The following is an 11084-nucleotide window of genomic DNA, read 5'->3' on the forward strand; positions in this document are numbered from 1 at the left end:
ATTCTCTTCGTAGAGAAGATAAGAAAGCTTGAAAACCTGGGTTATATCTTCTCTTTGGAGATTAGGGTAGTTAGTATCTAATATCCCTGAAGATATAGGGTGGTTATGGGTTAGTATCTAATATGCCTGGAGATCTAGGGTGGTTATGGGTTAGTATCAAATATCCTGGAGATCTAGGGTGGTTATGGGTTAGTATCTAATATCCCTGAAGATCTAGGGTGGTTATGGGTTAGTTTCTAATATCCCTGAAGATCTAGGGTGGTTATGGGTTAGTTTCTAATATCCCTGAAGATCTAGGGTGGTTTTGGGTTAGTTTCTAATATCCCTGAAGATCTAGGGTGGTTATGGGTCAGTATCAAATATCCTGGAGATCTAGGGTGGTTATGGGTTAGTAACTAATATTCTGGAGATCTAAGGTGGTTATGGGTTAGTTTCTAATATCCCCAGAGGTCTAAGGTGGTTATGGGTTAGTATCTAATATTCCTGGAGATCTAGGGTGGTTATGGGTTAGTATCTAATATCCCTGAAGATCTAGGGTGGTTATGGGTTAGTATCAAATATCCTGGAGATCGAGGGTGGTTATGGGTTAGTATCTAATATGCCTGAAGATCTAGCGTGGTTATGGGTTAGTTTCTAATATCCTGCAGATCTAAGGTGCTTATGGGTTAGTATTAGTGATGAGCGAGCACTAAAATGCTCGGATACTCGTTGCTCGGGTCGAGCAAATTGGAATACTCGGTTGCTCGACCCGAGCAACGAGCCCAATGTAAGTCTATGGGAAACTCGAGCATTTTTCAGGTGGCTCCCCCTGGCGGTCTGCAGAGGGCCTAAAAATTGACCAAATCGATGGGAACAGTGCTCAAATGACATGGGGACAGCATGGGGAAGACCCCTGGAAGCATTTCTGACTCCCATATCACAGTTGTCAGCAACGTGGTCAGAGTATTCCACCACTTTTATGGACTCACAAAAGATACAAAGACGAAACCAAAATGGATTTTCCTGGGAAATATGTTAAGGAACATCCTTTCCAGGGTAATGACTTGTATATAAGGCAAAATAAATAACCAAAAACAAAAATACTCCTCCACACCTTGGGCTATGTTCACATGTAGCATTTTTGATGCGTTTTTGCACTTTTGAATTGCTTTCAACCAAGACAAATGCATTCACCAGGAAATGTCATTTTAACATTTTACAACCTTATCTGGTGTGTGACACATGCATACAGTGCTGAAAAGACATGGGAACAGCATGGGGAAGACCTCTGGAAGCATCTCTGACTGCCAGGTCACTGCCTAAAAGTGTGCCCATCATAAGTGATCCTTGGCGCATGCGAAGATGCCTCCCGCCATGCACCTGTCGTTGCAGACTTGCAACAATCACCGTCCACGTCCTTGTCCCACTGCAGCGTTCAGTTGTCCCTACCCCATTCCTTGGAATGCAAGTGCAAGTATGCAGCCAGCCACCCACCCACAGGCTGCAATACTATACTGCCAAATTTTTGACAGCTGCTTGCACTTGAAATGTGGCCTTTTAGGCTCGTGGAGGCGGAAGCTTTTCATAACCTCATGCCGGCGGCGGCCGGGTGTCCATACTCGGTCCCCAGCCGCCACTATAGCCGCCACTATATTTCCCAGCATCGCCTCCGCCTTCCACAAGCTCGGGTCCCACAACATTACCCGAGCCCTCCCCAGTGCACTTACTGGGAAGGACCGCCTAACCACAAACACCTGGACAGGTGAATGTGGCCAGGGACTGTGCGGAGCCAGTCCACAGCTTTTTTTGCTGAGAGTTGTATTTAGCTCGGTGAAAGGACTGGCATAGAGGGAAACCCTGTCTACCCTGCGTGTCATTTCTCCCAGGAAGTCCTGTAATTGAGCTTGTTGCAGAAGCAATGGCAGCCCGTCCAACATCAGCTGGCACTTGTCGGTGGTGCTTTGACACACACACATCTTTCTTTGCGCATTTAATTTCTTGAATACAGAGTTGGACAATGGCCTGATCTGTAATGCGTTTTGAGAAATAACATGCATAAGCATGGCTGATCCACATTAAAAAAGCAGCCATAGAGTGTCCGGGAACCTTCCCCCACACTTTTCTTAGCCAGGGCTGCTTTTCGGCAGGGTTGGACGGGCCCACCAGAGAACCGGAGACTCCTCCGACGGGCCCTGGCTTCTCCTTCAGGAGAGTTCATAGTGCCGAGGTGAGGCCATGATGATGACAGAGGCCACCATCTGCTTAGTTTTCTGTTACTTGGAATGCAAGTGCAAGTATGCAGCCAGCCACCCACCCACCCACAGGCCGCAACACTAAACTGCCAGATTTCTGAGCAGCTTTTTACACTTGAAATATGGCCTTTTAAGCTCGTGGAAGCGGAAGCTTTTCACAACCTCATGCCGGCGGCGGCTTGGTGTCCATACTCTGTCCCCAGCCGCCACTATATTTCCCGGTATCGCTTCCGCCTTCCACAAGCACGGGTCCCACAACATTACCCGTGCCCTCCCCAGTGCACTTACTGGGAAGGACTGCCTAACCACAAACACGTGGACAGGTGAATGTGGCCAGGGACGGTACGGAGCCAGTCCACAGCTTTTTTTTTGCTAAGAGTTGTATTTAGCTCGGTGAAAGGACTGCCATAGATGGAAACCGTATCTACCCTGCGTGTCATTTCTCCCAGGAAGTCCTCTAAAGCTGCTTGCACTTGAAATGTGGCCTGAACATTACTGCTGGCACTTTTCTGTGGGAATTTGCTTGCCTCCTACCAGCCTGGAATATTTACCGCAAACTATGGTACAACACCATGGTATTAGCACTGCCCCCAGTACCAGTAGCGAAGCTATCCCCAATTTCCTTCTCAGGAATTTTATTTGGTAGACTGAGTGGCTGCCCAAATACATTTTCTCACAAAGGAGCTGAAGATAGAGTGGCAGTAGGTGCAAGTTTCTCCAGCCTGTTAGATATTAGAGGGTGAACGGCAGCACATTGGATCAGTGGTTAGCACTAAAGTCTTGCAGCGCTGGGATCCTGGGTTCAAATCCCAGCAAGGACAACATCTGCAAGGACTTTGTATGTTCTCCCCGTGTTTGCGTGTGTTTCCTCCTCAGTAAAAAAGCAGCCATAGAGTGTCCGGGAACCTTCCCACACACTTTTCTTAGCCAGGACTGCTTCTTGGCAGGGTTGTACGGTCCCACCAGAGAATCCTCTGGTGGGCCCTGGCTTCTCCATCAGGAGAGTTCATGATAGCGCTAACTTTGCAGCTGCTATCGGGCTCTTGAGCGGGTGAGAAAGATAAGCCCTCAGAATCAAATCCTCTGGTGGGCACAATGTTTTTCAATCTGAAACCGCTTCTCAGTGGGAGTTGTATTTCACCACAGCCATATTCTTTAGCTCGGTGAAAGGACTGGCATAGAGGGAAACCGTATCTACCCCGGCTGTCATTTCTCCGTCACCAGGTTCCGCCCATTGTCGCACACGACCATGCCTGGCTGTATGTTCAGCGGTGAGAGCCACAGATCAGGCTGCTGTGTTACAGCTTTCAGCAACTCTGCAGCGCTGGGCGGTTTGTCACCTAAGCATTAAGCATGTTATCTTCAGCACAGCCTGTTGCCGCTTGGCCAAGGCAGTGCTGCAGTGCTGTCAGCTTGTGACTGATGTGGTAATTTCGGAGATGGAGGAGGAGGTGCATGAGCTGAACAATGTGATTACATTGAGGTTAAATTGGTGACGCTGTTTTTTATACTAAAGAAAGATCCTATTGTTTTGTTTTTTTACGTTATTTTTTAAGACAAATGCATTCACCGGGAAATGTCATTTTAACATTTTACAACCTTATCTGGCAATGTGGTGTGTGACACATCATCAGACACATCCTTTTTTATTTATGATGGAGGGACTCTGAAAGTCATAAAGCCTATTTTTACAGGGACATCAGACGGCCCTTACTATACTTAAAAGGCCAGCAGTCGGCCCTAGCTATTGTTAGAGAGCCATCAGCCGGTTATGCTTTGTTGTTCCCATTATTAACAAGTGGGTCTCCTACACTGTTATTGCATATCCAGTGACTGCAAGGGCTGCCAAAAATTTGGACTCAACCCAATACCCCTTTGAAGAGACATAGAGGAGGGTCTCAGTAAAAAAAATGTTCCCATTATAAAGGAGCGGGTCTCCTATAAGTGGTAATGCCCATGCTGTGACTGCAAGGGCTGCCAAAATTTGGGAAAAACCCCACTAAGAATTTAAAGACACACAGAGCAGGGCCACAGTAACGACAAATTCCCATTAGAAAGGAGAGAGTCTCCCATAGTGTTGGCCTATGCAGTGAATGCAAGGGCTGCCAAAAATTTGGAGGCAGTTCAATGCTCCTTGGAAGAGACGTGGAGGAGGGCCTCATAAAAAAATGTTCCCATTAGAAAGGAGCTGGCCTCCTATACTTGTAATGCCCATGCACTAAGTGTATGGGCTGACAAACATTTACCCCTGGGTGGTATACATTAACATACTGTATAAAAAAAAAATTTCACGGGCATCATAAACACCCTTTAAAAAAATGATGTGGGTGTTGCATCACGGACCACGGTCACCCTGGTGATATGGTGGTGGAGGATGAGGAGAAGGAGGAGGACAAGAGCAAATAGACCAAATCAGGAAACGTATACCCATGTGTGGGTATGAAAAGGTGCATGGGAATACACCTCCCAAGAAAAGACACTGGATTTGAGTTTATGTTACGCTGCTATTATTCGGTGGTGTTGAGAAGTCTGGCCCAATCCAGCCTTTGTTCATTTTTATAAGAGTCAGCCTGTCAGAGTTTTCAGTTGACAGGCGGATGCGCTTATCAGTTATAATTCCACCAGCGGCACTAAAAACCATCTCTGATAAAATGCTGATGGCAGGGCAGACCAGGACCTCCAAGGCCTAGAGAGCCAGTTCATTCCATGTATCCAGCTTGGATACCCAATAATTATAAGGCACAGAGGAATCACGGAGGACGTTGGTACGGTCGGCAAGGTAATCCCTCAGCATCTTCCCAAATGTTGCACTCCTTGTGAGAGTACCCCGCACCTCAGGGCCTGTGCGATGGGAGGGTCTGAGAAAACTCTCCCAGAACTTTGACAGTGTTCCCCTGCCTCTGCTGGATTGAAGTTGTGTCTCTCTCGCCTGTACTCCTTGGTTGTCCAACGAAGTGTGCCCTCTGCCGCCAGCGTTTTCAGATGAGAATTTTTTTAATAGTTCCTCAACAAGGGCCTTCTGGTACAGCCCCATTTTTGTAGACCTGTCCGCCTCAGGAATAAGAGATATAAAGTTCTTCTTGTAGCGTGGGTCTAGAAGTGTCACCAACCAGTAATGACTGTCACCCAAAATTTTGAGAACGCGAGGGTCATGGGAAAGGCAGCGTAACATAAACTCAGCCATGCGTGCCAGACTACTAACAGGCAAGACTTCTGTGTCCTCACCAAGAGGATGACTGACCATGCTCTCCTCCTCTTCTCTGTCCTCTGGCCATCCACGCTGAAGAGACGGTATGACAGCTGTGCAGGTAGTACCATCTATAGTGCATGAAACTAGCTCCTGTCCTTCCTCCTCCTCCTCCTCTTCCTCATTGTCACCCAATCCACGTTGGGATGAGATGAGGCTTGGCTGTGTGTAATCACCCTGTATGGTTCCTTGCTCCATCTCATCGTGCTCCGCCTGCAATGCATCCTCTTTGATTGTGAGCAGAGAGCTTTTCAGAAGACAGAGAAGTGGGATGATGATGCTAATTATGGCGTCATCGCCGCTCACCATCTTGGTGGAGTCCTCAAAGTTTTGGAGGATGGTACATATGTTGACATCCATGTCCACTCCTGAGGTCTTATGTGTGGAGTCTGAACTGAATACCGATGGCCTTGTTGATGCTGGTACTCAACAACTGCCCTCTTCTGCTCACAAATCCTTCCCAACATCTGCAGTGTAGAGTTCCAATGCGTGGGGATATCACACACCAGTCTGTGAGCCGGAAGCTGCAAGCGCTACTGAAACACTGCAAGGGCGGCGGAAGCTGTAGCTGACTTTCTAAAATGGGCACACAGGCGGCGTACTTTAACAAGCAGATCTGGCCGCTCTGGGTAGGATTTGAGAAACCGCTGAACCACGAGGTTAAGCATATGGGCCATGCATGGTACGTGTATGAGCTCGCCTTGCCTCAGAGCCGCCACCAGGTTCCGGCCATTGTCACACATGACCATGCCTGGCTGTAGGTTCAGTGGTGTGAGCCACAGATCTGCCTGCTCTTTCAGAACTGTCCACAACTCTTCAGCATTGTGCGGTTTTTCAGCTCAGCATATTAGCTTCAGCACAGCCTGTTGCCGCTTGGCCGAGGCAGTGCTGCAGTGCTTCTAGCTTGTGACTGATGTGGTCATTTCGGAGGAGGAGGATGAGGTGCAGGAGCTGTAGACCGTGGGGGCAACCCTGATTGACCTAGGGCCCGCAATCCTTGGCGTCGGGAGGACGTGTTCTGTCCCAAGGTCCTACTGGGTCCCGGCTTCCACTATGTTAACCCAGTGTGCCGTCAGCGAGATGTACCGTCCCTGCCCACAAGCACTTGTCCACGTGTCCGTGGTTAGGTGGACTTTACCGGTAACTGCGTTGTTGAGAGCACGGCTAATGTTTTGGGACACGTGCTTGTGTAATGCGGGGACGGCACACCGGGAGAAATAGTGGCGGCTGGGGACCGAGTACCGAGGGACGGCCGCCGCCATCAGGTTGCGGAATGCTTCCGTCTCCACGAGCCTAAAAGGCAACATTTTGAGCGCAAGCAGTCGTGAAATGTAAGAATTTAGTAGTGTGGCCTGTGGGGCGTTGGCTGCATATTTGCGCTTGCGTTCCAAGGACTGGGGCATGGACAACTGAAAGCTGCGCTGGGACAAGTACATGGACATGCTTCCTGATGCTGCTACTTGAGAGTGTGCAACGACAGGTGCAGGGCAGGAGGCGTCTTCGCATGCACCATGGACAGGGGATTGGCTTGCATGCACAACAGCGGAAGAAGCAATGGTGCCACCCGCAGACACTGTTCCTGGACCCTGGGGTTCAGCCCACAAAGTCGGGTACTTTGCTGCCTTGTGCCTGATCATGCTGGTGGTGGTCAGGCTGGTCGTTTTGCCACCCCTGCTGATGCTGGCCTGGCAGGTGGTGCAAATGGCCTTTTTGGAGTTATCGGCAGAGTCTTTAAAAAACAACCAGACTCGGGAAGACCTAACAGTTGTACTGGCAACTTCCTTCGTGTTGGTGTAATGTGGAATGGTTGCCTGCCTTCTGTCTGCGGCCACCACACTGCTTCTTCCTGCCTGTTGGGGTGCTCTTCCTCCCCCTCCCCTGTGTGCTGCTGTCCTCGCTCTGCATGTCCTCCTGCCAGGTTGGGTCAGTTACTATATCATCCACCACCTCGTCTTCCACTTCAGCACCCTGGTCCTCCTCCTGACTTTCTGGCAATTGTGTCTCATCATCGTCCACCTCTTGTGACACTTTCCCACCGCCGCCTTCGTGTGACCGTGGCTGCTCAAATATTTCGACATCGCTACATGTGATCTCTTCTTGCCCCGCTTCAAGTGGACCGGGCGAGAGGCCCGAATCTATAAATGGAAAAGTGAACAGCTCTTCAGAGTGTCCAAGTGTGGGATCAGTTGTCTCTGGGTACTCAGCATGGTGGGAGAAAGGAGGATCAGGGTGAGGAATATGCGGTCCAGACTCACGGCTACTGAGACTTGACCGTGTGGAAGACAGGGTGGTGGTGGTGGTGGCTAAGTGACTGGAAGTATTATCTGCCACCAACAACCTTTTGACACAGCTCTGGGTTCAATAGTGGTGTGCTGCGGTCCCCTAGAAATTGGGACAGGAAGGTCAGGCAAGAAGATGTGGGTGTTTGTTGTGGCACAATTTCGGCTTGCCCTCCGCCTTGTCCTCGGCCTCTGCATGCACCATCACCATCACGTCCGGTTCCTGGTCCCTTGCCACGTGCCTTCCCCATTTTAAATGGAGGACAGTATCTCCCACGCTCACTACAAATGACTGAGTTTGGAGTGAACTTATATGTGATTCGTGTGACAGAAAAAACACAGTTTTAAATACCTGGCCTGTAGGTAAGTAGTTTGAACAGCAAACTGCTGTGAATTGCTTCACTGACACACTAAAGGAAATTTTTAATGGAGGCCAGAAATGGCAGTATTTTCTGACAACGTATATGTGATCCGTGTGACGGAGAAACCACAGTTTTAAATAGCTCGATTTTTAGCGCTGTAATATGGAAAGGACCTGGCTGTATTCTGCAGTGCCAACAAGCAAATGGCGCAGAAAAATGGTGTTCTCTGGATTGCTTTTTAAGCAAATAATGAGGATTAAGATCCAAAGAAAAGTATTCCTGGCCCCTGAGACCTGGGCCTTTGTATAGAAATATCTAACGGCGGCAGAAGGCAGAACTGGAATGGAACCTCTTGTGCTATATGCACTTCAGTCTGCTATATACCCTGCCTGCCTGCCTATATACACTGCCTGCCTGATATCTCTGCAGATGGATTAGTCCTCAGAAGGACTGTTTGTTAAGATGGATATGTGTAATGTACAGTTTTTCTCCCTACACTACCTAATACACGATCAAATCTCTCCCTAGCTCAGCAGCACCTCTCCCTACACTGTCTGATTCCGGAGTGACTGTGACGAGCATGGCGGCGCCAGGTCTGATATAGACCTGATGACGCTGTGTGGCCAGCCAATCACTGTAATGCCCACAACCAACATGGCTGCGGCATTACAGAGCATGGCAGGCAATCCCTGTATGTTCATTGGCTCTCTAAAGAGCTGCAAACATGCAGGGAGGGGACCCGAGTTCGAGGGGACATCTCGAGCAGTGAGATGCTCGGGCGAGCAGTAGCGAGCATGCTCGCTCATCACTAGTTAGTATCTACTATTCCTGGAAATTTAAGGTGGTTATGGGTTAGTAGCTAATATCCCTGGAGATCTAGGGTGGATATGGGTTAGTATCTAATAAGTTGGTTTGATATATTTATAGATATGTTACATCCTTTGAGGTTGAGAAAGGTTAATATCTTTCTAATATCACTGGAGGTCCAGGATGGTAAGAGGTTAGAATATAATATTTTGGGAGGCCTAGGGTAGTAATGGCTACGTTTAATGGGTTACCATCTATTATCCATTGTCCATGCGGGATTGTTATGAGCTAATATTCCATAGGCTCAGAGCTGTGGACTGGTTAAAGGTTAATATTTAATGCTCATGAAGGTGGTTTCATGGTTACAGTATTCTAGGTGGTTTAGTATTGGAGGGGCTTCCCTTTATACCATGCTGTAGCTGGGGGTTTATTACATTTCTTTCCAGTCTGATCTACAGTGAAACAGTTTTGCTGCTGCTGTTAGTTTCTAACAGATGGCGCCACATTTGTCCACAGGTGGTGTGCGGTATTGCAGCTAGGTTCCATTCACTGTAATGGAGATGAGCATTAATACCAGTCACAACCAACAGACAGGGGTGGTGGGGGGGGTTCGCTGTTTCCAGAAGAAAATAACTTCAAACTTATATTTTCCCTTTTTAATCTTCACAGGAACAGTCGCAGCTTGAAGATGGCGCCCGTCAGGCCTCTGCAATCATCAGTGCACTGATCACGGACAGGAACCCGGCGCTCATCGGTCAAGTAATGGTCGCGTGAAAAAAACCTCGTGGAACAGGAGGAACAATGTCGTGAGAGGAGCCTTAACGCTGTCCTCTTATAATAGTGCAGCGATATAACCCGAGCTACTGATATCACCTACACACACATGGTACCAATAAACAGCCCAAATATTTTATATATCGGCCCCTCCATCCTGAGGATCGCTCCCGGCAATCAGTTCCCCACCGATCAACAAAGATTGGCTATGTGGGTTAATTTATAAAAAGAGACATAAACCCTTCAAATAAAGTCCAGATGTAGCAGAATGTTTTTGTGCATGATCAACTGCATGTTGCAGAATTTGGAATGCAGCTCTGGGTGTGAATAGAGTTCAAGATTTGCAAAATAAATTAAGTTTTTACAACATCAATTACGGTCAAGGGGTTATTTCCCATCTTCATAGATATTGTTGGATAGAGCTCGTAAACACAAGCAATTTTGCAATTTACCGTTTGTTAAAATTTTCATCCTTTCTTGAGATATCAACGCTTTTCTTTTTGTTTACAGCTCGTTGCCTTGGAGACCGACCACTTTTGCTAGACCGCAAAACATGTGCAGTGTTTACAAGCTTGTCTATTGACTTTTTGAAGCTGGATAGGATCGCTGGAGTACGCTGTGACCTCCTCATCCCCCGGGCAAGCTTCAGTTTTAAGCAAACTGGACGTAGGTATCAGTCCGCTCCAACAAAAAACAGCAGCAGTGGTGGTCGGTCTCCTAGGAAACGAGCTGTAAAGAAAAATGCTAATATCTCAAGAACGGCTGCAAATTTTCAGAAGTAGTAAATTCCAAAAATGTTTGTTTTTACAAGATCTATCCATCGGTATCCATCAATGAAGATGATATTACCACTGGGTTGTGTGTGGTATTGCAGCACAACACCATTAATTTCAATGAAGCTGTTTGCGAAAGAAAGCAACCCTTTTTTTTTCTAATTCTGGACAACCCCTTTAAATCCTTTTGTGTTTATAATCAATCTGCAAACTAAAAACCCACAGATTTGCTACAATTGTGGACATTAATGTATCTGATCTGCAGTTCTCGGCAGTGCAGGGGCGTGTCCGTCAGCACAGTCGTTGACAGATTCCAAAGGGCAATCGACTGAATTTTTTAATGCAGCTTTGGATGTGACTGGAGTATAAGACCAGATAAAAGCTTCATTTTTAATGGGGGTATGGAAATAAAAAAAAAAAAACGTAAAAATTTACGTGATGCCCTCCCCCTCTTTCCTGTTCTTGTGCCTTTTGAGGTTATGGAGCTTTAAAATGTGTCTGCCCATAAACCTGTGATCAACAGAGGAACGATGGAAATAAGGTCAGTGGGTCTATTACCGTAGGTGGAGCAGTGGGAAGGACGCCTGCCGTCTGTAATTGATTTGGGAGTG

At 47.6% G+C, this 11084-nt stretch overlaps 1 protein-coding gene across 3 annotated transcripts in view; it reads left to right on the forward strand.

Annotated features, from left to right (window-relative positions):
- Positions 1–10867, forward strand: part of CRPPA (CDP-L-ribitol pyrophosphorylase A) — a 220744-nt gene extending 209877 nt beyond the window's left edge. Inside the window, exon 9 of one of the 3 annotated variants that reach the window (XM_073676467.1) lies at positions 9596–10867. In XM_073676467.1, coding sequence (XP_073532568.1) covers positions 9596–9700 — 105 coding nt within the window. In that variant the 3' untranslated portion in view covers positions 9701–10867. The remainder of the gene's footprint in view (positions 1–9595) is intronic. The other 2 variants (XM_073676466.1, XM_073676465.1) reach the window with 2 other exon arrangements.
- The last annotated feature ends 217 nt before the right edge of the window (positions 10868–11084 follow it).

Source organism: Phyllobates terribilis, unplaced genomic scaffold, assembly GCF_046119375.1.
Source record: "Phyllobates terribilis strain yellow unplaced genomic scaffold, ASM4611937v1 Scaffold_4__5_contigs__length_816908805, whole genome shotgun sequence".
Lineage (NCBI taxonomy): Eukaryota > Metazoa > Chordata > Amphibia > Anura > Dendrobatidae > Phyllobates > Phyllobates terribilis.